This window comes from Ictidomys tridecemlineatus, chromosome 4, assembly GCF_052094955.1.
Source record: "Ictidomys tridecemlineatus isolate mIctTri1 chromosome 4, mIctTri1.hap1, whole genome shotgun sequence".
NCBI classification, from domain to species: domain Eukaryota; kingdom Metazoa; phylum Chordata; class Mammalia; order Rodentia; family Sciuridae; genus Ictidomys; species Ictidomys tridecemlineatus.
This window is the reverse complement of record NC_135480.1, coordinates 64,100,412-64,127,607: the sequence shown is the minus strand read 5'-3', so window position 1 is coordinate 64,127,607 and position 27,196 is coordinate 64,100,412. Positions and strand designations below refer to the sequence as shown.

At 40.0% G+C, this 27,196-nt stretch overlaps 1 protein-coding gene across 4 annotated transcripts in view; it reads right to left on the bottom strand.

Moving 5' to 3' along the window:
- Nucleotides 1-4,901: 4,901 nt before the first annotated feature.
- The window catches only part of Uvrag (UV radiation resistance associated), a 313,881-nt gene continuing 291,586 nt past the window's right edge, over nucleotides 4,902-27,196 (bottom strand). For 2 of the 4 annotated variants that reach the window (XM_078046691.1, XM_040284963.2), the window contains 2 exons: nucleotides 9,632-9,700; nucleotides 4,902-6,839 (listed from right to left, as the gene is read on the bottom strand). In XM_078046691.1, coding sequence (XP_077902817.1) covers nucleotides 6,140-6,839; nucleotides 9,632-9,700 — 769 coding nt within the window. In that variant the 3' untranslated portion in view covers nucleotides 4,902-6,139. The remainder of the gene's footprint in view (nucleotides 6,840-9,631; nucleotides 9,701-27,196) is intronic. The other 2 variants (XM_078046692.1, XM_005323216.4) reach the window with 1 other exon arrangement.

Below are 27,196 nucleotides of genomic sequence, written 5' to 3'. Positions count from 1 at the left end.
GACACAAGAGTGTGAATTACACAACTCTGGGGTCTAAGCTCTGTCTCATCTACACTCCCATGCACCCTGACACACACACATACACCCACCTTGTGCCACTAAAGGGAAAGCTTAGGCAGAAGAGCAGAGAGGGTGCCTGGCAGGTTTGTGGGAGCAAAGGGAAGCTTACAAGTTCTGGAGACAAACTTGCATGATCCAAGGGTCACATATCACTTGCATGTGAGGTAGACTGGGAGGACCTCACATTGTAATAGGTGTGGCTGAGCCACTGACTCAAAGATCAAGTAATTTGTGAAAATTAATTTGTGGAAATCCTTTGAGGAATAAGGTCTTCTCTCCCTCTCTCCCCCCAATTTATGTATCTTGTTTTTATTTTTTGGTATTAGCAGGGATTGAACCCAGGGCACTTGACCATGAGCCACATATTTTGAGACAGGGTCTCACTAAATTGCTTAGGGCCTTGCTAAGTTGTTGAGGCTGGCTTTGAACTTTCAATCCTCCTGTCTCACCTTCCCAAGGTGCTATAAATAAATTTTTATAAAAAGCTTTTTCAAGTAAATTTTTGAAAGAACAAGTCTACCCCTGAAAGCATCAAAACATCTTTCAATCATTTGGAATCATACACTGTCTTAAACTATTTTATGTATTTTCCTTTCAAACTAGATCTAATGTACCTTTTTTTCTGCTGACTAGGATCCATCTTTAGGAAGTCACATGCAAGCTAGGATTTTATTTGGTGGGGCGGGGTGGGTTGCTGGGATCTCTACCACTGAGCAACGCCTCAGCCAAGCTGACTTTTTAAAAAAGTTTACTCTTTTATTACTTTTTGCTATGTATTTTACAAGTCCTTGTGTCTAGGATTTTGAGCAGATGGCAGAGTGGTAGTGGTTCTGCAACACCCTCTGGTCAGAAGCAGCCTGCCAACAAATGGTTTAGCTCTCAATTCCTCACAAACAGGCAGAGCAACAAGTTAGAGCCCTCTCCCATCCTGCCAAGTTTTGGACTCCAAGGCAATCGGAGACAGGTTTTGAAGAATGAATACAAATTTGCTTGTAGAGCTAGAGGAACCTCTGTCCAGGCTCAAAGGAAAACCTAAGGGAGGGCTGATGTCACTTTGCAGAGGGACAATGGGCTCAGAGAAGATAAATGGCTTATCTGTCACAAAGCCAGTGAGCGACAGACTGGGACTGGGTCTGACTTGCCCTCCTGGCCTGTGGGCATCTCCCTCCACCACACCTGCTTCCTTCCTGAGACCTCCTAGCAGTTTCTCAGTAAGGTTATCCACTATTTCTGCCCACCCTAATCCTCCATGCTTTTCTGATTTGCTGCTCAAGTTGAACAGGGACTGAGAGCTCATTAGAATGGTGTGCACACAGCAGACCAAAGGCTGTCAGCCTGCCACTGTCCCCTTATGTTCCTGTGCCTGAGCTCAGTTGCAGCTATTTCATCAACTGGCTTTTTCATTTTTCTTTAGATGCGTGATCATTCTTTATCTGAATTGCTGGCTTCTAGAAAAGTGTGGAATTATTTTATAGGCATGCATTTTTTTATTCATTTAAAATCCACAAGGCTGAGCTGTCTGCCTACAAAACAGTAATTAGATATGCTAAGAGGAAAAAAAGAACAAGAAAGCTATCAACTTCAAAAAAAAATCAAGAGCTCTGGGCACCAATTCAGCAATGAAGTAGTCGACAGCTGTGAGAAAGACTTACAGATGAGGTGGGCCCACACAAGCTCATCTGCCAGGCGGCAGACAGGAGGATGAAGCTAATTAGGCGCATAGGCCGCATCTCGGCACTATGTCCACAGCACTCTCCATCAACCAGCCCAAAACACTTCAATTTGTTGAGAGCTTTTGCAGAAAAGTAGTGTCAGCCCTGGTACCTATTCTCCGTGTGTGCCTCAGTGACCTGACCAAAGCCCAATGCAGCCCACACAAGGAATCCTTGTTGAATGACTAACTCCCCCCAAGGTGCACAGTGCTTTGTAAAAATCTTTAAATGCTGTTATTAAAATGTTGCTCCTTCTCACCACCTCACAGGATTGAGGTATTAGCCCTACTTTACAAATTAGGATCCAGATTCAGAGAGATTAAGTGGCTATGCCTGAGCTCCATCAGGAAGCCTGATGAGGAGCCTCAAGCACCCTTACTATTTCTGTGAAGTGGCCTCTACAGGACAAAAGGAAGCCAGTACTGAAGGGGCCTCTATGATGGTGCAGGCCCCAAACTAATGTAATCAGAAAAGGGCAGGGTTGTTCCCAAGGTTTTAGAAATTAAGAAATGGGGGTTCTTAAAATGTTCAATAACTCGATGAGAGTTACAGCTTCAAAGTTGCAGAGCTGCAGAGACATGCCCGTTGCCACTGGGCATTCAGAATCCAGCTTCTACAGAGCAGGTACTGACTGCACTGTTCCACCCGGCAAATTCTACTCCATGTGTACCCCGAGAACATGAGGGACACAGGGATGAACTTTTTTCCAGACACAGATCTATTTAGTAAATAAAAAAGAAAAAAAGATTAATCAGACTCAAACAAGGATCACTGGAATCCAGCCTTGGCTGGGCTGCTAGTCATAATTCAGATTTGAGTTAGTCTTCTGCTTTGAAAACCTCACAAAGCTTCTTAATAGTAGCCCACTGAATTCACGCAGCAAACTCTTACTGTTTGCCAAATATACATACGAGGCCCTGCCTTGCCTCTGGGAACTTTGCCCATTCTGTCTCCTCCTCTATAATGTAAGCTTTTATACATCTTTCACCTACATAACTTCCACGAATCTTCCCTTTTCTTTGAGCCAGAATTAAGTTTTCTCTGCATTCCATAGCCAGGTTCTATAGCTCCATGACAGAATTTATCACATGGAGTTATAAGTAATTTCTAATATACCTGTGCCCCCCACCAGAGAATGTGGTCGAGGTCAAGGCTTCTTAATTTGGATTATTTTGTTTAGCTCAGTCCCCTGTATGTGTGTATGTGCACACACACACGGTGCACTCAATAAATGCTAAATGGTTGGCTGGCTGTGTACGAACAAGATTTTTATAGTTAACCCAGTTTCAATATGAAATTCAAAACAATAAAGACAGGACTCAAACATAGCAGGAAAATAACATATACTTTTAACTCTCAAAATAAATACTAATCAATTTTATTTTATAAATACAGATGCTCAGTTTTTTTCCAATTACCAACAGATTAGTTTCACATGCCATTTATTATTGGTGGTGGTTTAAAAAATTATTTAAATAACCAGTTAGGTCAGGATAAATGGGCACCATTAGAACTGCTAAAAAAAATATAGCTGGGTACAATCTTCCAAAACTAATATTCTGAGGGAAAAAAAATCTGTGGAATTTCTAAAGTGGTTAAGGGGAAGTGGAGAGAGAAAACATAATCAAATATTCATTTGATAACATTTGCTGGCTGTTAAAAGTATCTTAGCTATATGAAAACCAAGGGGTTCTTAGCAGTTCAGAAATAAATAATAATGAGTTTCCATTTCAACTTATCTCCTCCAAGCAAATTCTATTTTTTAAAATGATTTACAAGACTAATTAAAAAGATGAGTAGGAGATAGATCATCTTGTCTTTTGGCCTTGGCCACTTTAAAGAGAAGCAAAATGAATTCTGAAGTTTTGGAAAATATCAAACCATTATTCTTGGAGACATGTAATTCTGTAGATTCTACCCAGGTCACGGCAGAAAGTGCAGGCATCAAACAATCTCAAATGAAAACGCCAAGCCCAAACTAAATACATCCAAACCTAAGTGATGTTTTGATGCATACATCAGTAGACAGCATGGATCCCGTGAAAGTATAGGCAACTACTGATCAGTTCTGTGCAATCCAATTACAGTCAAGGGCAGGGCTCCACGCTACCTTGTCTACAAAGTGAAAATGAGGGAGGAAACCCTAGAGCTCCAGGTTCTATCTGTGTGGAATCTGAGATGGACCCTGTAGTCCTGAGGCTTTATATGTGGCCCTACTGCCTGATGGTGCCAGAGGCGAGCTGTGTGGTACCACAGGGGCTATGACTGAACGCACCTAGTGAGGTTAGCAGCCCCACGTCTGGAGAAATCATAAATCAGACATGATTCACCTTCCTCTCTTCAGTACTAAAACTGATCTCCAAACAGTTTTTCCCTTAGGAGATGTTACTTCATGGGAGAACCCCATAGCATGATGCACTTAATTAAGATGGTGCCTCTCTCTACCCTCTTTTGACTCTTAACATGAATGACAGCACACTGCAAAGAAGTTCCTGCTCAGATGGCCTTTGCTCAAGTTCTAAAGTAGCCCCACTCTTGATGTGGGATAAGATGGGCTTTCTTTTTCTTCTTCTTCTTTTTTTTTTTAAATATTTTTTTAGTTGTAGATGGACACAATACCTTTTATTTTATTTGTTCATTTCTATGTGGTGTCGGGGATTGAACCAAGTGCCTCACGCATGCTAGGCAAGTGCTCTACCACTGAGCCACAACCCGGGCCCAAGATGGGCTTTCTTCTTAATAAAATTCAAGCTTTATCAAATCGCATGAGAGCTGGATCTGTCTGTTATACAATTAATTCTGTGAGTTCTCTACATGGAAAATAACAACATGAAGTGGTCCATTAATAATGTAGCCATGAATTAAAACTAGGCCCAGGAATGCTTGGACAAATGTGAAAATAATGAGACCTATGAGTTAAGCTGCTATGTAGGACAAATGAAGCTACTGGAAAGTATACCTGTGAAATATGTTGTGTTGCTACACACAAAATGTAAACTCAAATGAAGTCAACAGTGTCAGCTTAGAGACAGCTATGGCTCTTGTTCAGGCTAGTCTTGTCATGATGTAATATAAGGAGACGTATGTTTAAAAGGAATTTCAGAACTGGGGAAAAAAAATCAGGTCGAGTGAAGTAAGTTCAATTTTTATTTTTCTATACAATACATGGATATATGGATAAATTTTCCTTAAAGAGCTTGCAACCCTGAGGCAATGTCCTTGGGTACATAATGTATAAAGCAACAGCAAATGAAATTTGAATGCAGGAATGACAATTGGACTACAAAACATAATTTATTTATGAAATTGCACACATACCAATAATAATATTCTCTATGCCTCTCTAATCACTTAATCCAACTATCTCAACTGCTTTGCAGTTTGTATATTGGACAGCCTGACCCTCTACATATATTTTGTCATTTACAAAAGCCTTTCTTCGGACTGGAATTTAATAAATTAACATGGGATTTACATATAGGGATTTTTGTCTGGTGTACTGCCAGAATGCACGCCTAGTTCTTGCCCACATAAAAACTTTGCCCCCTCCCCCAGTGCCAAAGAAAACTGGATGCCATCTAACTGCAGTAATCTTGGGGTCCTTCAGGTTCCCCTGGGAGTCCCTCAGAGGCAAGTTTCTCATTTAATTTGAAAGTTAATCAAAGGTATGGCAAAGGAGATGAAAGGTCATGACTGATTAGAAGAAATGGAACATCAAGACTAAAACTGGGTTTTAGACCAGTGAACCTGACCTGTTCCCAGGCTACACGGCCCATCCATGGTGAAGATAAGGCAATGGGGGAGTCTACAGATTGAGTGTGGTGCCTGGGGGCAGGGCACGGGTTGAGGGGCCTGGGAATAAGAAGACCACTCTACTTCTTATTTACCAAACTACGAGATGGCCACAGATCCTTCAGTAAATGGTAGAAAGCTGTTTCTGAATATTCCATTTCCCCAAAGTTTTATAAACTATGGTGAGGGCAAATGCTCATGAGAAACTAAAGGTGAGTTCATTATATTACTTATATATTATCATCTTCCCTCTGAGGATTACATAGATGTGTAAATGAAAAGCAGACAAATGCCTATAAGGTGACTCGAGCTATAAGCTCGTTCAACTAGAGGGTGACTTTTGCCTTAAAACAATCATCAGGGCTAAAAAGCAAATCCTGAAAGCAAAATCTAATTTCGCCTGGCCCATTGATATACAATGATCCTGAGTCCCTCCTCTAGTCCCAAAGTTTGTTTCTCTGAGGAATATCCTCCATTAATATTTGCTTTGTGTCATAATTATTAAAAAGGGTAAGTGCAGCTTTTCCCATTTGGGGCAGGGATGCTGCCCTGGTTCTGGTGTCTGTCTGCTCACTTCACTTATCAGAACTCCTGCGAGGCCGGCGGAAGCTGGATACGTTTTCATTGAGTGCATAGATCCTGCGGGAGAACTCCTCGAACTCTCCTAGGACCTGATCGTCACACTCTACTGCCACAGCACTGTCCACTGGGATGCAGTTAAACGCTTCCAGCTGATCGCCTGAGGTGAAACCTGTGGCTTCCAGCCCAATGATTTCTTCTGCCTGCTCCACGGTACAGCAGAGCTCAGCTCCTGAGGCCGGGTGGAACTCACCTGGAAGCTGGACGCCGGCAGAGCCAGCCTCGCTGGGCAGTAGGGTGCCATTTACTGTGGTAGGACGCCCAGAGGTAACTTTTCCTCGATCCTGGTTAGTGGTCACGCTCACATGGTCTTCATTTAAGCTGTCATGCAAATCTATTCCTTTTTTCTGGTTTTCTTTGGAGAAGTCCAAGGAGGTGTCCAAGGAGGATGACAGAGATGCTGTCTTTCTCTCACACTCTCCTACAGAAGGGATGGTGGTCACAGGCTGTGCTAACGCTGAGTTGTAACTGGGAGGAGGGGTTTTGTACTGGAGTCTCTCATTCTCTGAGTTGGCCCGTTTTCGATGTCCTTTGTCTGGTGAAGGGATCCCCCCTGAGAAGCCTACATCTGCACCCCCAAATATGGAGCTTTGTCTCTTTGGAACAGGGATTGCGCTGGAGGTGTGATGTCTGTCACTAGAAGACAAACAAAAATGAGAAGTTACTTTCTACTTTAGCACTCAGCTTAAGCCTTCTGGGTCCAGGGACAGGGAACGGCATATTTTAGGTTTGAGATAATAAAACTAGATAATAATCAATCTTAAGACAGTACTTATATTGTCCCCAAAACAAGAAACAGCATGAAGAATGCTGGATCCAGCCTTGGGAAACTTCAAGGATATAGACACATTCACTATATTTAAGAGAAGAGTGCCCAGGAAGGAATGGGGATAGAACACCCAGGATAGAACACTGCAGGCGAAGGAGCTGGCTGACTGGATCTGGAAAGAAAACACATGAAGGATGCAGTTGATGCCACAGATGTCTGAAGGGCACTGAATATCTTGTTTTCAATATTCAATCCTTAGTTTATCTTCGTGGAACAGTCATCCTCATCTGGCAGAGAAGATAAAGGACTGCCCTTGATAACTCAGGAAGGCAGTTGACAGGGTAGACTAAAACCTGGGACTCGAGACTTGACAATTAACAGCTTTTCCAATATCCAAATGCTAACCACTCTGCATTAAAGAACTGGCAGAGAACATCAAGGGGACTTTTTCTTTCTTTCTTTTTAATGAAAAATTAACTTGGGAGATGACTTCTCCTTTACAAGGCTAGCCACACACACGTTTTACAGTCCTCAGTCTTCAGTGCCTTCGTTTGAGCCTGAATTACTTCTCAGGAAGATATCTTTGAGCCAGCAATAATAATCACTGTTGAGCTATACAAAGCTTTATAGTTTCTGAAGTAATTTCACATACATCATTTTGCTTAGTCCTTGTAAAAACCCTGTCAAGAAAGCAGGGTAGGCATTATTATACTTGAGTCTGAAATAATAAATAATAATCAGTTAATGGCAATAGACTATCCAGACCCTGGAAATGATGGTTGTATTGTATACTATGTTAGTTAAGCCCCTGCCAGAATATTGATAACAGTTCTAGATATTATTATATGTGGATAAAATTGGCTTTAATACAACTAAATCCACAGACTGGGTTGAGAGGCAGAGAGAGGCATGAACACAAGAACCACTTGACATGTATTCTTCAGATGAGGAAACATACACAGAGTAGTTAAGTGGTTGGTAAAAGGGTAGCACTAGGCAGGAGCAGAGGCAGGACATGAAATCATAGATGTTTGACAACTAGTTACTATGTGCACTAGGCCTTGCGGAGGGAGACGGGTGCACATCAGCAGGCTCTGACTGTAAGAAACTTCCAATCTTGCAGGAGAAAAACATCCATAATTACTCAAGTAATACATTTTCAAATACAATTTCTGTAAGTGCTCTAACAAAGAAGAAGGGATCTAGGGTCCCTCTACCTGTGACTATAGCCCAAGCTCTGAACGAGCTCTCTGCTCCTCCTTCTCTCAGGTGTTCTCATGCTGGATTAATCCTGTGGCCTCAGACACTCAAGCAGCCTTGAGAAAAGGTGACCATGAGGTTTGTAACCACAGGTCTGTGAGACCTTCTTGCTTCACTCTAAGTGTGGGGTGCCAGGAGAGATTTCATAATTAGGGGTGGTCACTGGGGTACTTATTAAACTGGGCAAGAAGATAAGTAAATTACCGTTTTTAGTTCCCAAGGGAAAAAAAAAAAAAAACTAAGCAAAATCCAGCTTAATCTAGGTCTTCAGTTAATATGTTGTCAAAACTCACAGTAATTGGTTAAGCTACACATGTGGCCGGCTTTATTGTTTTTGCTTTACCACTTGCTGACAGTGTCCCTCTCTAAACGATTTTGCTGGTTGACTAGGTAATCAAACCAAAACAGAGCATCAGCACCACCCAGAGAGTCTCCTCTGTACAGACAAGCCCAGGAGGCCGGCAGCTGGGCCAGCCTGCAACATCCAAGCAGAGGGTGCAAGGGTGTGATTAGAGGCCAGGGCCTCAAGTGCTCCAGGCTGTGAAGAGTGAAGAACCTGATAGCTCCCTCTGCCTGCCCTTGCCCCCAAGCCCCTTGAATCCTGCTCTGCTTCTCTGCTGGGCTCCTGGTGGGCTGAAAAAAGGCAGAGCATCAGGAACCAGCTTGGACACACCTAGAAGTACCTAAGACACAAGAGGAAAAGAGTTTCACTGATTTCACCTCCCAGAGAGCTTTCTTGAACACTGCATTCCACAGAAATAATAAAGTGTGATACCTGGACCACCAACTACAAAGGGAAGGGAATGAGATCGCTAACGTTCCTAGCACTGTGGAAGGTCCTCTGCTACTCTTGGAACCCTTACATGTGCCCTGTGAGAAAGGTAGGCAGGTAGCAATCATGTGGGTTGTTTAAGGCTGAAGACCTACAATGGAACTGACCTTGAGTCCATTCTGACTCGGTGTCCCAGCGGGGAACTTTATATTCAAACTCAACTAATATTTTCTAAGTAAGTGCCAATAAATGGCACACAAGCCAAAGGCCATTGCACAGGGCTTCTCGATTTCCCACAAGCCCTAAGCTGCCATGCTACCCCTCTTCGTGGATGGATTCTAAAACTTGAGAGGTGGAGACTTTAGTATTTTCTGATATACCAATTTTGTGATATTGTTCTTCTGTTCCCTTGAATGTTTATGAGAACTTAGGTAACAGTATCAGATAAAAATTGGAAAATTATCAAGAAAACATTCTCTCTTATGAATGGTGAGGAAATGAGGTATTCTGGATAAACAACAAAAAAGTCTACATAATACCTAAAATTTTATCACATTTTATTTTTTTCTTTCGATTTTCAGCTATGTGAGAGAAAAAACTTAACTATTTTTTAAAATAAAGACTTACATTTTAAAAGAGCTGAACAAAATGGGCATTTTCTTGATGACTTGATGATTGTGGGCCATTATTCTGGACCTGTATTATTAAGTGATGACACAGTTCAGAATCCAGAGGGTTTTCAGTGACACTGGTTTCTTTTTTTTTTTTAAATTTTTTATTTTTTTATTGGTTGTTCACAACATTACAAAGCTCTTGACATATCATATTTCATACATTGACACTGGTTTCTTAGGATCCAAGTTTTTATTTTTTTGTCTTCTCTCACTGAAGATTTAGAATGTTTCTAAACTTTTATTATTAAAGAATAAATTGCTATAAGCATTTCTGTGTAAAAACAATGCATATATTTTAAGTGAAACAATTCTGATTTTCATATTTGAGAGGTTTTTGAGAAGGACCCTTTATTAGTCATTAGTACAAGTTAATTTTTTTTTTAATTTCAATCTTTTTATTTTTTAGTTTTCAGAGGGCACAACATCTTTGTTTGTATGTGGTGCTGAGGATCGAACCCGGGCCACACGCTGCCAGACGAGCGCACTACCACTTGAGCCACATCCTCAGCCCACAAGTTAAATTTTTTTAAAAAATATTTCTTTAGTTGTAGGTGGACACAATACCTTTATTTTATTTATATGTGGTGCTGAGGATCGAACCCAGTGCCTCACATGCACAAGGTGATCGCTCTACTGCTGAGCCACAACCCTAGCCCCACAAGTTAATTTTTTTTAAAAAGAATTTTATCTAATATTGCCTAAAAAGAGAAAGCTAGCAGTTAAGAAGGCCAATAACAGATTTTAAAAAAAGGAAAAAAACAAAAACAAAACAAAACGCTTAGGCTTTAAGATTCTTCTTGTTTGACTAGTCTTACTTCATCATTATTTCAACAAAGCTCACAGACTTTCTAATTATATGACCAATTTTTAAATGCTGTTGACAATTTACTTATCAAATTAAATTAGTACATTATATAAGATGTAATAAAAAACTTAAAAGAGTTTCTACTCTTTAAAAAAAAAAACAACAAAAAACCCCCAAGGGGCTGGGAATGCAGCTCAGTGGTAGAACATGTGCTTAACATGGGTAAAGCCCTGGATTCAGTCCCTAGCACTGCTATAGAGACAAAAAATAAACTCCCTCTGCCAAAAGCATAAATCTGAGTAGAGGAGAAGGTGTAGCAGAAAAGGTGGCAGTTTTTCTTTGCCCTCCATTCCTACCAAGGGGCCCCATGTATCCTGAGGCTCTAGACTTTGGTGTGCAGAATCTGAGATTTAAGCAATGGGCCTGAGTCCACCAGTTCACTGTACACCTTCTCCCCATCAGCCACTTGCCCCATATGATGGCTCTTCCAGCTTGGCTCAGGTCCAAACAGGAAACATGATATCTCAGGGTTGATGCTACAATTAATAGGAATTTATTAAAAAACAACAACCTAAAGATTATTGTAATTGCAAATTTACTAGGCTGTAGTTTAGTAAGACACGGCATAGAGTGTTGAATAACTGAACCGTATCAGTGACTGTTAAATTTTTTAATAATAAACCTTTTGCTGTAAGTGAAAAAGGATTTCCTTGGGTCACAAATAATAGTGTAATGAGGGAGAAGCCAAGTGGCTTGAAGTTTAGAGGTCAAGGAGGATAGTTTGGTTTAAATTTGGCTTCTTTGACTCAAGTTTTCTCTGAGCTCTCAATTAAGGTGATAAATTTCTTTCTTATTTTGTTAGTCCTTCTTTATTACAGCTAGTTACCTTTCCTTATCTCTTCAGTTCTATCTAGAAATAGTGGTCTGCAAAAAGGCTGTTCGAAACCGGGATTCTTGGCCAGTTCGGTCACTACAATCCCATACATCTGGAGTTACAGCTTCACCATTTATTAGTTACATGTCTGTGGGCAGTTTTCTTCTTTGTACAATAGATCACTGGGCCTTATAAGGATTAAATAATGCACTTAAAATCCTTGGCAGAATGCCTGGCACATACACTGGCAGTAGTGGCTGGAACTGCAGTTACTGTTATTATGATTAGCTTCCATGGGCTTCATAATTCCAAAAGCATTATCCTTATTTTACAGAAATGGCTCAAAGACATTCAGGGCTTATAGAGGAGCACAGAGGAGTAAGCAGCAGAGGAAAGACCAGAACCCAGACCTCCTTTCTACTACTGTTCTCTCCCATACAGCATGCTGCTTAAAGCAGGAGCAGAACTCATCTCCGATTCTGTACATCTGTATATGTTGACAATGGACATTTATTTATTTATTTATTTATTTATTTATCTGTGGTGCTGAGAATCGAACCCAGTGCCTCACACATGCCAGGCAAGTGCTCTGCCACTGAGCCACAATTCCAGCCCAAGTGTAAAAGTTTTTTTTTTTTTTTTTTTGGCAGGGGTACTGGGGATTGAACTCAGGGGGGCATTCCACAACTGAGTCACATCCCCAACCCTATTTTGTATTTTATTTAGAGATAAGGTCTCACTGAGTTGCTTACCACCTCGCTTATGCTAGTGCTGGCTTTGAACTCATGATCCTCCTGTCTCAACCTCCCAGCTGCTGGGATTATATGTCTGTGCCTCTGTACCCAGCAGCCAAGTATAAGAGTTTTACAGAAAAGGTACCAAATTTTTCAACAGATTTGTTCTGTCCAATGTGAGTGGGAAATTCTTTTTTTTTTTTGGGAGCATGGAGTGGGGAAGGCTTTGAATAAGGCAGAAATGCTCAAATGCCTCTATTCAGATATCTACCAGCTGCTTAGGGACTACAAGAATTACCCAGAATCCCTTAAGAAACATTCCAATTGTCTCTAAATCCCTGATATACCATTTTTCTTTAAGAATTTAGCTTGAGAGGGAGAGAAAGGAAGATATAAATGAATTATTATAAGAGGAAGACTTTCTATCTTTGCCTAATACCTAGCCATAATGCCAATCTGGAAATAGTAGAGGCTAGTTCCCTCTACTCTTCTATCCTTGCCCTATCATCTTCTTTTCATTCCTTCTTTTCTTCTTGGTTTTACTGCTTAAAGCTACCACCTCCTTTTATAGAAAGGAGATGAGGAGAGAGAAGACAAGGTAAGAAAACACCAAAATGTGATTCCACATCTCCAGTATGCATCACTGCAGAACTCCAAATGTCACTCCACCACTGTGAAGTGTTGGTTGGACACTGCTGAAGCACTCCACTGTTCCAAACCGGTTAACTCATCTGTAAAATGAGTATATCCACCTAATAGCCATTGCAGTAGGGATTGAATGAGATACACAAGTAAAATTTTTAGTACAAGCAACAATGAATTATTAATAATAAAACAACAGCAACTAACATGAATGGGGTGCTACGTTAAGGCTTTATCCTTGTCTCATTTAATCTTCACAATTTATCTATGAAGGGCTACAAACGTCATCCTCATTTCACATATGAAGAAACTGAGGCACAGATCAGGTAACTTGTTCAAGGCTACAAAGCTACTAGGTAGTAAGCTGTGATTTAACCAAGTCAGTCTAACTACAAATAGATGTTAGTTCCTTTCTCTTTTTTGGCACCAAAATACCAAAATTTGATCTCTATTTCTGTTTGAGGGAGGAGTGAGAACCAGATGAATCATTTTTAGGTCATGTGGATTAGTATCATTTCCTTCTCTGCTTGCCTACATTAAGTTTGTTTAGCTTTTCTTTTCTTTCCTTTAACTTCATAGGACTTGTACTGTTAGGCATTATAAGCATCAATTATGAGCAGAAATAAATTCTGCCATAAAATGATGTAAATGTGGAAACTTAGGGGAAAATGAAATAAAGAAAAATGTAAAGATTGACCATATCAAGAGAGTTCTTGAAGCCAGGATGGGTTTTTACTTAAAAACAGTTCCTTTGCCTGCTGTTCTCTTCCAGATTCACTTGGGCTTGTTTTATCTGTCTACAATCAGGTCTCATACTGTAAAGTATTAGGAAGGAGTACAATTCACACAGTCTCAGATATGTGTCCTTCCCTCCCTACAAAATGTTTCCTCTGAGGAACATTACTAGATCACAGCTGGTCAAAACACTAAATCTTGATTGTCTGGATCCTGGCCAAAATCTACAGCTACATCTTGGTGGAATAAGAATACTTAAAAAGAAAGAAAGAAAAAAAAAAACCCAAACCTTTTAAACAACATTTGATCATCTTCTTTCTCCCCTGTAGCAAGCTATGACCTCATGGCAGTGAGACCTCTACATGGAGGTGTTTAAGTTGGTTTACAGCCATCAGAAATGTTTGAAGCTCTAGGTACTGCTCTGCGCCAATATCATGTCAACTGTGCTAAAAAGCAATAATAGTTTCTCACCTTCTTAAAGATTACTGCTTAAATAATGCAGAGCAATGACAGGGCTCCACAGAGTGCCAAAAGCAGGTTGCCAAGGCGAAGCTGAGGCAGAATTACGTCTTTTGGCAGCTAAGAAATTATGACATAAAGTTAAGTTTTTTCAAAAAAAAACAACCTCCATAAATTAAGCTACTATCCTTTTTTGAAATTGAGCAAAGGGTGGGATTTATCTTTCTCCTTTCCCTCTCTCCAAACACAAGTGCAGTGCCTCCTTCTGTGAAAGCTACATTTCACAGCCTGATCTGATGCCCCTGAAGGCAGCAGGGGGTTAATAGTGGTAAGCGCCATCTCCAGCCATGGCAAGCCATCAAATGGCCTCTCACCATTACTAGATAAGTGCAAGTGCTTAATCTTTGCCCTGCATGTTAACAAAAACACCAAACAAAATAAAAATAGAAATAATCCTGAGCCAAAAACACAGGCTGCAATGTGTGCCAATGGTCATTTCCCTTGAGCTCAGTTTGGAAGGTTTCCTGCCAAAGTCTGACTAAATAAAAACAGAGTATAAAAAGGTATAACTTAACAAGGGAGACTTTAGATTTTATTTAAACCAAGTAGTGACGGAAAGATGAACCTATGAAAGAGAATGTTCTACAGAAAAGGATGAAATAAGCAAGCTGAGGAAATCCAGTTCCCCAAGTGATGTGATGTGAGGACCTGGCCATCAGAGACCAGCTTCGAGGAGCCCACAATCCATGTGGGTCTCAAAGTTGAGCTCCCTGGGGTTGGGGAATACACAGGGATCCTTTAGGAAGACAGAAAGAGGTTCTAGAAGAGGTCAAGTCAACCACTTTACCCATCAGCTTTCACTTTAAGAAATCATCATATAAATTAATGTACTGAAATTACAGTCAGGCAACCAACCTTACAAGGACTATAAAATGGTCTGTAGAAAGAGACACAGACCATCTTGATGTCATTTATACAGAGCATAAGTAACATCCCACAAGACAGCATGTAAAGAACAGGAAAGAGATGCCAGGAATGATACCTGGGGACCCCTTGGAGTATCTGGACAGCACTTGAGACTTGGGGATAATAAATTGTTTATGCTGAAAACTAGGAAAAAACCCTGTAACTCTACCTTTGCCAGGGAAACCAGAGGAACAGCAATCTCACAGAACCTAGCCACAGAAAGAACTCGATAGGGAAATTAAAACTCTGGTCAGAGAAGGCTTTCAGAATTTTAAAACTAGACTTGGAAGGGAGCTAAAGGAAGCTAGGACTCCTGAGGCCGATGACAGAAACCGTGAAATGAAGTCTCTGACTGCTAAAGCTGAGCTACCACCAAATTTCTAATAAACTCTGACATGAACCAAACCATGGGACTTTAGTTGTTTGTTATTTTAAAAGAAAAATGGATAGCTCCGCCACCACTTTCAGAGATGCTGAGGTCCTGGGCAAAAGTGCCTGAGTCAACAGTGCCAGTGAATTATCACTTCATAGAGACTGTGGGACTCTGAGGAAAGCATCTTGATAATCACATCCTTTTGGTTCTCTGAATTAAGAGGTGCAGCATAGAACTACAAGCTTATTAACCAGACAACCAACTCCTTCCTCAAATATATATTGAGCATCTGCTAGGACTGCACTAGACTCTGGGGATATAGTAACAATGGAAAAAGCCAAGTTTCTTTTTCTTTCTTTCTTTTTCTTTTTTTTTTTTTTAATGGGGCTTATTGTCTAGTGTATGTGTGTGGGTCCAGGCATGTATCACAGAATCATAGCCAACAGCCTCTGCCAAGTGGGATGCCGGGGCACATGGGCTAAGAAAGCTCATAAATGAGAACTGACCCAGGAGAGACCAAGGCTCAAAGGGCCAGTAGAGTTCTTCACTAGATGACAAATGGGCTGGGTAGAAAGTATTTTCTAATAGAAAAACAGCATATGACAAAATTCTATGTCAAGAAGAACAGGGGTTGTGGTTCACTGGTAAAGCGCTTGCCTGGCATGTGGGAGGTCCTGGGTTTGATCCTCAGTAATGCATATGGGGGGTGGGGGTGGGGGAAGAATTCATTGACAACTAAAAAAAGAAAGGAAAAAAAAGAACAATATTTGAGGACCCAAAAGGGTACTAAGTGAGGAGTTGGTGTGGTAGAAGATGAAGTTGGAGAGGAAAACAAAATCTAGACCCTGCAGAAGCCCATTTCTGCTTAAGTCATTAAAGTGTGCTCTAGTGTGATTCTGGAAGGTCCTCCAAAGGCCCATGTGTTAAAGGCCTGGTTTTCAGATTGGTGTCACTGGAAGGTGTTGGGACCTTTAAAAGGTGAAGCCTAGTTGGAGGTCGTAGGTCAGGGGTGTGGTCTTGACAGGACAGTGGTACACCAGCCTCTTCCTCTTTCTCTTTTCTGCATCTTGACCATGAGGTGAACAATTCTGCTATGTTGTGTACTCCCCACTGCCCCTGCCCAGAGGGCTAAAAGCAATGTTTCTGGCATATTACGAATTGAAACCTTAAAAGCTGTGAGCCAAATAAACCTTTTCTCTTTATAAGTTATTTGTTGTATACAGTAACAGTTATTTGTTATATACAGTAACAAAAAGCTAACCAATACAAAGTTTTAAGCAAGGGTGTGTGTGTGTGAGAGAGAGGGAGGGAGGGAGGGAGGGGAGGGGAGGAGGAGAGAGGGAGAGTAAGAGAGTGAGTGTATGTCAGTCTTTGGTTGAACTTGGAAAGGGGGCCCAGAGCGGATGCCAGGGGACTATAAGCTGTGTGGTGGTACAGGCCAGAGGTGATGGAGGATTGGGCCAGAATGCAAAAGTAAAGATACAGGCAGATTAGGGGTTAAAAAAGAACAAAAGAGTTTTGTCTGGCTTCTTGGCTCATATAAAAGATGAATGCACCTTTCTCCATTGCTAAGATCAGCCTGGTAACCCCAAGGCTCATGGTGTCTGGAATGGAAGATAGGTAGAAACAAACAGAGGTGTATGGAATATGCCGTGGAAGATGTACAGGAGGCAATTTAAACAGAGGTCTGGGACCAGAACTGTCTACACTAAGAATACAGTGAGGGAAGAGAATGGCCTATGACTGGACCTTTAGAGATGGCAGGTTTTATGATGAGGTAGAAAAGAAGTCCACGACATAAGGAGGAGTAGTCTAAGAGGAACGAAGAAAACCAGGAGAAGGCGCTAATTACAGGGTTCCTTTTCTAGAATCACTAGATGCCAAATGATCCCTCGTATGAAACATTTTGTTCTTCACGTAGGCGTGAGAGGCTGTATTGCATAATAACCAAAGCAGAGTAAAGTAACTGTGTAGAAACTGTTCTGCCTGGGCTCAAATCTTAGCTCTGCCACCTGATGGCTGTGTCACCTTCAAATTATTTTGACCCTTCAGTTCCTCATTTGTAATATGGAAGAACATAATGGGCCCTAATTCACAGGGTTGTTGGACTAAATGAATTATTTAAACAATACATTTAAAGTGCTTTGGAAGAGTGCTTGGTTCATGGTAACGGTCACTATAATGATATTACCCATTACTATCCACCAATAGAAGTACTGTTGAACAAGTATCATATAAAATGATCTTTATCAACTCCAAATCGACACACAGGGAATTGTATCTAAATTGAGCTTAACCCAAAGGTCAGCGATCAGTGATGGTTTCTAATGCTGTAAACCCTGTCAGCTTTAGGTGGGCAAAGACCTTATCTCCTAGCCTTCCTGAAATGGTACAGTACATTAGAAGCATGGCTCTCTACTGACACTTGTTAGCACCTGCTAAAGAAATACTCCTGAAAACAGTGACCTTTTGTATAGAATATTTAAGTGCTTTTCTGTTAATTCTCTCTCCCCATTTACTTAAGTATGACCATTTCCCCAAACTCAATTCAAGTCCCAATTCCTTCACTGAGCCTTCTTTACCCATGCCAATCTAAAATAATGCCTTTGAACTCTGAATATCAACAGTATTTCTTATTGTACCATTTTACTAATGCTTAAATATGATTATTTGCATTTCAACCATATTTCAGTATATACTGGGAAGCCTACATGAGGCTCTGGGAATAATAACATATATAAAATAAGGTTCCTATCTTTAAGGAGTTTCTACTCCAGTAGACAGAGAATAAGCCAATAACCAGAACACCATGGTGTTTTGTATGTTCTTTGCTATTACAATGGAGAAGCAAGCCAGTGGTCAGCTAGAAGTCTCATGAAAGAAGGCTATATTTGATTGACATCTTGAAGGACGAGTTAATCGGGGGATGGGGGAGAGAGAGACAGAGAGAAAGACTGTGTGTGTGTGTGGGGGGGGGATGAAAAGGAAGGGCAGGGTATTTAAGGTAGAATAAAATGCAGTATGTGAGCAGTCCAGCTGTGGAGTCAGGTCTTATAAATAGTGTTTGTCTTCTATTTCTTGAATTCCACTCCTCCACTTTCCAATCTAACTTAGTTCAGAACAAGAAATACTCAGTGAATCTATTTGTTTTTATAAATAAGTGGATTTAATTGGTTGTATTCAGATGGAGAAATTTAGGTTTTTTTGTTTTGGGCTATATAATGAGAAGTATTTACTTAATGTGGAAAAAAAAAAGAATAAAAAAGAACCCAAGTACTTACAACATGGGAAACAAAACTATCTAAATCTATAAAGTAAGTCTGTAAGTTAAATATAGGGAAGAATTTCCTATATTTATGGAGACATTAAAATAGTGTTAAAAAGTTTTTAATGACAGTGAAAAAATGCATAAGATGTGATATTATATGAAAAAGCAGGACATATAGCTGTAGAGACAACACTGTCCAGCATTATTGCCATTAGTAACTCATTCCTGGGACTAGACATGTGGCAAATCTGATTTGAGATGTGCTATAAGGGTGTAATGTATACTGAGTTTAGAAGGCTTAGTATGGGAAAAGGGAAGATAAATGTTTTATTGATAATTTTAAAGTTACGACTGGGGTTGCAGCTCAATGGTAGAGCACTTGCCTAGTGTGTGTGAAGCACCGGGTTCGATCCTCAGTACCACATAAAAAAATAAATGTATAACATAAGCGTATTGTGTCTATCTACAACTAATATTATGTTAGATATATAAGCTGATTTTATTTGGACTAAATCAAACGTATTACTAAAACTAATTTATCTGGGTTTTTTTTTGCCTTTTATAATGTGGCTGCCAGAAAACTGAAATTTACATATGCAGCTCACACTATATTTACATCAAATAGTGCTGGTATAGAGGAAAGGATTTCAATTAGAAAAGAAATACCTAAAAAAACTGGCTAAAATGACAGTGGATTTTGTCTCTGGATCATGGGACTATTGTTTCTTCTTCTTCTGTTTATTTCTGCAACTTCCAATTTTATTCATTGAACACATATTATTTTATAATTAAAAGAGTAAACAGAAATAAACAAGACACCAAAACAAAAAGATTTCAGTTTGGCTCAAAGGCTTGGTTGCTGGTGGTGAAAAAAAGCAGCCCAGGATACCCAAATGGCTTTCTGTCACTGGTGGAGGTTTAGTGCACAAAGGATGTTGGACAGCTGTTCTCCATCCTGACTGAAGACAGAAAAAAGCGGAAATGGGTGTTAACCGCAGGAGGGGGCCTGTAAGTTAAATATAGGGAAGAATTTCCTGAAGTGAGGGTGTTTAAACTCTGGAATGAGTTATGGAAGAAGCCTGGTCCCCCAAGGTCTTTTAAAATGCTACAGATACCCATATGCCTTGTGTGTTCCTGTCTAGAAGCAGGGAGATGACTTGTCAGGGTTCCTTCTAACATAGCTGTCCTAGAGTAAATAACTCCAATAAAACTTTCTTCTCCATTTACTTCTAACTAGGCTTCACTTTTCCCTTTAGGGATGCCAGCCTGCAGGCAGTGCTTTCAGGGGCAGCCCATGGGACACGGCTACCTTAAGCAGTACTCTTGAGACTTCAAAGACAATGTCATTTGATCTAAATTTAAAGACCAACATCAGCTAGACATGTTTTTTAAGCCCGGGCGGGGGGCAGGGTGTTGTCACCTGCCAGAATTCAGTTCTGAATTTTACATAAGCATGATGAAGGGAAGGGAAGAGGATAGATTTGTTTATAAAATGTGAGGCTTTGAAAAGCTTTTAATACTGGATACTCTCTCATTTTCAAATTTAAATGGATTAGCTTCAAAGCAGAACTCTCATATCATCACTGTGATTTTAAAGAAAGTCAACTGGCTTACTTATTTTAGAGATTTTTATGATTTTCAGTTTACTGAAAAAACCATTTTCCTAAATTTGCCAAAGTTCTTGGGTACTTTCTTTTTCTACTACTTTTATTTAAGTGTTGAGCTTGAATCTATTTATAAAAAGGAATGGAAGAGTAGGTCAGAAGTAGGCCAGTGGGGCTCCATGTGGAGATTTTAGCACTGAAGTGGGGCGACCTCACCTAAAAGCACAGGTTGCTTCTCTCAACATTAAATGCCAGTGTCCATCGAACACCACAAGGAATCTGGAGGAATATTCTTGTACACTGTTTAATTGTCAAGGACACTTTTCCTCCGTGCTCTGTCCTTACCAAGGTCACTGAGAATGACTGTCACTTTAAAAATGGCCCAGCTGGTCCTGAGACTTCTACTAAGTCAGGGAAGGCTGCTTTCCACTTCGCAGCAGCCTATACTGGGGCTTGGGCTCCAAGTCACAAATATCAGGAAACATGAACGACACACAGGGAATATTTTTGCCAGTCATGTCCTTCAAAATATTTATCTTATCTACTCCTTTAGATTAGAAACTAAACAGCTGTCATCCAGGCAAAGGCAGGGAAAATCTTACACTTCTGAATCTCCCTTCATCTCTTGAAGAGTGATGGTGTATGCACAGGAGACATTGAATGGATTGTCAAATGAATGAATAATACTTAATATTTTATATTGTTCTTTTTAGTTTATAAACCACTCTGACAGACACTCTTTCATTTGTTCCATACAACTATGCTTGGGAAATAGGGCTGATGCTATTGGCTTAATTTAAAAATGGATACTTGAAAACAATTTATGAAAATTATAAGGTAGAGGTGAAATTGGAACCCACACTTTCTGATCCTCAAATCTAATGCTCCTTCCTCTGTATCACACACTGCCATGCATGAAGGTGTTAGACAGTTTAGGCTATATAATCAGGAAAAATTAAACAGAATAAAAACTTCCATGAATAAAACATGACAGATGGCTTTGAAATCCTGTTCTTATTTTGTCTCACTCTGAAAAAAGAACATGGCATTCAAGGAAGACAAAGAGTCTGGGCAAACATGCTGCAGGCCACACATCTAACCCGTGGGCTTCTTTCTTCCCTTTTTCTGTTATATCAGTACAACTGAAACAAATAATTTTTGTTTGTTTGGCTCTTTCTTTCAGTCTTAAGTTTTTCAAAGTCTTCACAAAGTTTTATGGCTTGTAGTTTCCTTTTTCTCTGAGGTCAATGGGTTAGGAAAAGCAGCAAAGAGCATTTCCATCAGAACCACTACTAAAGTTTTGCAGGGTGTTTCGTGGAAAATGATGGGTGTTAGAACATAGGTGGCAGAGATAGGAGGGGCCGAGGAAGGGCAGAGAAGAACAGAATGACCACTAACAAACATGGGCTATCATGATAGGGGACAAAGAACAGGAGGCTAGGAGACAGATAACCTGAGTTTTTGGTTCCATCACTTATCATAATGTGATCCTGGCCAATCATTTCACGTTTCTGAATCTCTGTTTTCTGACCTGTTACTCGTACCCTCTTTCCCTCATAGAGTTGTTGTAAGCTTAAGTAAAAACAGAAAGTTTTGTAAGTAAGAATTTTTTATTTTTCAGGACTTCTAAATATGGGTGAGGTTTACCTAAGAAGGCAGGTTCTAAAAATATTTGTAGGCAAATGGATTTTAAGGTTCTTATCTTGAAGGCTTCAGAAAGGCCTTACAAAGGATTTGGGGTGAGAAGGAGGTGGTGAGCCTGGGCACTTAACCACTGAACCACATTCCCCATTATTTTGAGACAGGGGCTCACTAAGTTGCTGAGGCTGGCCTCAAACTTGCAAACTTCCTGCCTCAGCTTCCGGAGTTGCTGGGATTAGAGTTGTGCACCACCACACCTGGCTCTGTATCTGTTTTTTAAGATGACCATAAATTTTACAGGAAGAACAAAATTCCAAAATGGATTTAAATTTTTAAAAATACAGACAGTAACTATGATTCACTTGTTCATTTGGATAGGCTATTCTAGGTAGTGGGAACTCATCAGAATAAAGAACTGAGATCAGAAATGAGTGTGTTATGTCTGAGGTCAGCTGAGATGCAGTGGGAGCGTGGTGGAGAGATATAACTGAGGCACTGTCTCAGGACCTGGATGCCAGGGCCCACTGTATAGCCTGTTCACAGCAACCACAGCACACTGTCTCTGAGACTCAGTGCTGACCTTATCCTCTCACGGCGGCTGTCAGCAGCGGCTTGTTGCACATTCTTCCTTGACTATAATTCAGCACTGTGGCAGCTGTGCATGTGCAGGTCAGTCTGAGTCTTGGACCACTCCACGGTCAGTAGGAAGAGAAAGACAAGTGGGATGTGTAAGTGGAATTCTGGTGACATTTAACCAAGTATTCAAAAGCAGTCTCTGGGCTGAAACTCTGCTTTTCAAAGTGTGTTGCTTGGCAGTTATGACTGAGTTTGTGATCCTAGGGTGAGAAAATGGGGATTTCTTTTGGAAAGAGCTAGCATAGATCATTGAGAACTGTTCCCATACAACTGTGTTCATGACGAAAAAAGGGTTTGTTTTAGGATTAATCAGTAGATTCTTCTAATATTAGTTAAGAATTCTGTAATGTGCAAGGAAAAAAATCACTTCATTAATTTTTTTTATCACAGTTTTTCTTTACAAAGTAAGACAAAACAAGTTGTTACATAACTTTGAAGCTTACCATAAGGAGGAATTCAGTGAATGCACTGATCCTCAGCCAGTCTGAAATCCTCGACACCAAAAGAACAGACAGCAAAGTACTTCCACAGGGACCAATCTGTGAATGGCAACAACCACACAGAAAATGGGAGTGTTTCCTTTTAGGAAAGATGTAAGTGCCTCCCTTAGGAGTGTGAGTTTTTTTACCCTTTGCCCTAAGGAGCATAGGCTTGGGAGGTAACTCCTCAACCCCAGGTTGCTTTTGGAAGTTCTCAGATTTCCTGAGGCTAACAGAGCTTGTTCCAGCTTTGTTTAGATTTGTAACTTCCAGCCTGACTTCCTGCAGTGGTCCTGCTTGGAACCACCGTGTAGCATTCATTTCCCCAGTCCTTCACATCTACCTTCACAGCCCATTTTTCACTGGAGTACCATAAAGTGCTCATTACTGTTCATTCCGTGTTAATGTGCTTGGCACAGGTGGCACAGAGGGGCACTATGTAAATGTGTAAGTTTGGGGCTTAATGGGTTTGCTACATCAGTGCCAGGAGACCTAGATTCTTGTTTTATTGCTATAGGTTCATGGGTCAAATATATTCAGCCAGTCATTTAATTTCTCTGTACCCCAGAACTGAGAATTACTGGAAATCAAAGTGTTTTAGGAGGGGAAGGGCAGTGTGGAAGCATTTCCAAGTAAATATTTTGGGCCCATTGTCTAAAGAGATCTTGGAAGAAAGGGGTCTAATCTTCAAGGTTCTAGTAGTTGTGATTTGTTTCTCATTACAAATACATGGTTTTTTTTCTAATTCTGTACTTGTAATTTTGTACTCTTTTTCTTAAAAACGGTTGCCAAATTGTATGAGCTTTCTTAAAACCCAGTTTCTCCCATTCCTAAAATGAGTGTGCACTCTAGTCTTGGGGGTTTATTCTTTGCCAATAAAGCTGGGGTGGCTTTCCTTAAAGTTGTTCTCTGTGAAGAGTGGGTGGGAGGGCAAATTCTAGACAAGACAACAGCGAGTGGAACGACTCAGACAGGAAAGAACTCGCTCCAGATCTAAATGGAGGCTGGGAGAGCACTGGTACAAGAGTGGAGAAAATTATATCAGATGAGGCAGGGACCAGGTAGGCCAGAAAAGAACTTATTCTAGTTATTATATCCATGGAAGATGCAGAGCGACCAAGCTATAGCTAGAATTTAAAGATGGTGCTGACTACTAATGAGAATGGACAGTAAGGGGGACAAGAGTAAAATCCGAAAGATAAGTTATACCCACACAGCTGTCTGGTTAAGAAAAGGTGAGGGTGGCAACAGTAGAGATGGTGGGAAACAGATTGATGTGGACATCAAGGGTTTGCTGATGCATTAGACTGGATATGGTGGGAGTAAAGAAAAGAAGAAAAACCAAGGGTGATTTTCAGTTAGAGCAACTGGGTAGATGGGGTGTGATCTGCTAAAAGAAAGAAGACTGGCAGAAGGATGGTTTTAAACATGTTGAGGCTGATGACTGTGATTCTCCAAGGGACAGTGTCTGGTAGATCTCTGGCTATCCAGTTTTCAGGAGAGGTTTGCACTGGGAATTTAACTTTAGGAGTCATAAGCACATTGTAGATGGTTTTTAAAACTATGGAGATGAGAACAGAGCAGAGAAGGAAAAAGAGGAGAACCTATGGTGGAACCACGGAGAACTCCCAACCTTTAATGATCAAGTATCGGTGCAGGGATAGGCAGAAGAAAGAAAGAGCAGCCAGAAGAGGGAAGTCAAGAAAGGACAAGGTGCCTAAAAGACAGCGAGGCTGAAGGCCACTGAGATGACAAAAGGGATAAGAATGAAAAAGTGACCTTTGGGCTTGGCAACACAGTTCAGCAAGTACCTAGCTGGATAAAAGGAATTTTAGCTTACTGATAGGACAGGAAATCAGATTGCAGTGAGTTAATGAAGAATTGAACAGAAACATAACAGAACATAAACAAATCTGTAATCATTACAGAAATTAAATCCATAGTTAACAATCAACAATATCTCCCTCAACAAACAGAAACTACTGGGTTTTTGCTTGCTGTATCAGACCTTCAAGACATAGATAACTCCTATCTTACATAAACTGTTTCAGAGCACTGAAGAGAAAAAGACTCTCAATTTATTCTATGAAGCTGTTAAAATCTCATCATGTTTAGTCATCCAAATCAGGCAAGGATGTTAAAAGAAGAAAAAATTATAGGCCAGTCTCATTTCATTTCACAGATGTAGACATTCTAAAAAATTAGCAAATTAATCCAATAATGTAGAAAAAGTAATATATTATAACTAAGAACAGTTCATACTAGAAGGTGAAGATGGTTTATCATTAGAAAATGAATTACTATTAATGTTAACACATTAGAGGAGAAACAAATATAGTATTCTCTCAACAGATTCAGAATAAGCATTTGGTAAAATCCAAAATACACAAATTCATGATTTAAAGACAACTCCTAGCAAGCTGGGAATAGAAAGAAACCTCCTTGCTCTGAAGAACGATATCTATTCAGACCTGCAATAAATATAATCCTTAATGATAGAAATTTAGAAGCTTTCTCTTTAAAATGAGGAACAAGACAAGAATATCCACTATAGTTGCTCCTATTTCATATAAATTGTCAAGATAAGGAAAAGTAATAAAAGTAGTGAAAATACAAACAACATTATCTAGTGAAGTTATAATCGTATACAGAGAAAATCTAAAATGCTCTAAGATAAACAACTGTAATTAATGTTAGTAAGGCTGTTGACTGTATTGCCCAATTAAAAAAAAAAAAAGTGGTATACCTGTATACCAGTCACAAAAAGTTTGAATATTGTGATAAAAAATTTGACAGCAATCTAAACTGTAAACTACCTAAGACTAAGTATCTAGTGACCAAATATATACTTATATATTTTGTGAAGAAAATTATAAAATGTCACTGAGGCATGTTTAAAAAAAGAAATATAAAAGAATTTTAGTTCACAGAAAGATTGAATATTATAAAATAATTGAATCACTCAAATAAGATTCTAAAATAAAAAAAGCCAAGAGTTTTGAAGAATCCCCTTAACTAGGAGCTTCTCCCTGCTGGTTTTTTCTTCCCCAGAAGGGCCTGGCTGAGGAACAGCACTCCTGGTTTTCTCCACACTCGTTCTCACTCTCTCTCTGAGGAGCACTTCTCTGGTGACTTAGAGGGCCAAACACAATCTGGACAGTCATTGCTTAGGCCTACCTGGGTCTCCTGCCTCTGTCAGAAAAGCTGTGGCTCTCCAGTTCATATTATGAAAGGAGGGTAAGTTTAATTTTGAGTGATGTCTTTGTAAGCCCTTTTTATTACAGATCTAAAGCCACATTTTCCAAGCAGCTTTATCAGTAATAAAACTGACATTTTGATTGTATTAGCCTGTCTCTTATATCGTCTCTCTCAAATGGTTCCAAATGTTGGGGGTGGGGAAAGCATGCTATTTATTGAGTATCCTCAAATCTCAACCAGACTTACAGAAACTACATCTTATAATAATTAAGAATGTGGCACTAGCCCATGGTAGACAAATGAAACAATGGAGAAGACGTGGTCTGAAACATCAATATATATGAGGAATCTCGTATATAGAGAAGTGGCATTTCAACTAGAGGAGGAAAGACAGACCATCCAATAAATGATACAGGGACAATTTGTATCAATACTAAGGTAGGCCTAAGCAATGATGGTTTCCCTCCAGAGTGCCTACCACAGAGCTTTACACAGAGATTGTGCTAAATAAATGTTTGCCAGCTCACTTTTGTTATAATTATTATCATTATTATTTTCCACTTAAGCTTGATTCCTTTCCTAGCTTCCTTAGGCATCTAATTCCATATTAATACCAAATTTTGAAAATAATTTTGATATTCTGAGTAGAATTATTTAAAGAACTGTGTGTTTGCTTAACAGGAGTTCTACCAAAAGCCAGATGTCTAGAACTTGTCATTTTGAGGATCATATGGAACAAAAATAAAAAATGTCAAAGTAAAGATCAACCACAGATGTCACTTTCTCATTATCTTCAAGGCCTAGCTTTATGGCATGGGAGAAAATGAAACCAATATTATGTCCTCTACTCTGTCCCTCCTCAATATATTTACCACCTAATATCTCACTTCATCCTTACAACACACTGGTGAGATGAGCAGGGCAGGGACTACAGATGAGGAAACCATGTTCAGAGAGGCAGGACTTCAAACCCACACAGCAGGTTATTTAGGAAAAGACCTGGGATCAGAAGCCATTACTCTTTACAGGAGACCATGCTGTTCCAGTAGTCTAACTCTACAGGCTGATTCCCGGTCTTATGGTTTTGTATGTTATTGCCCTTCA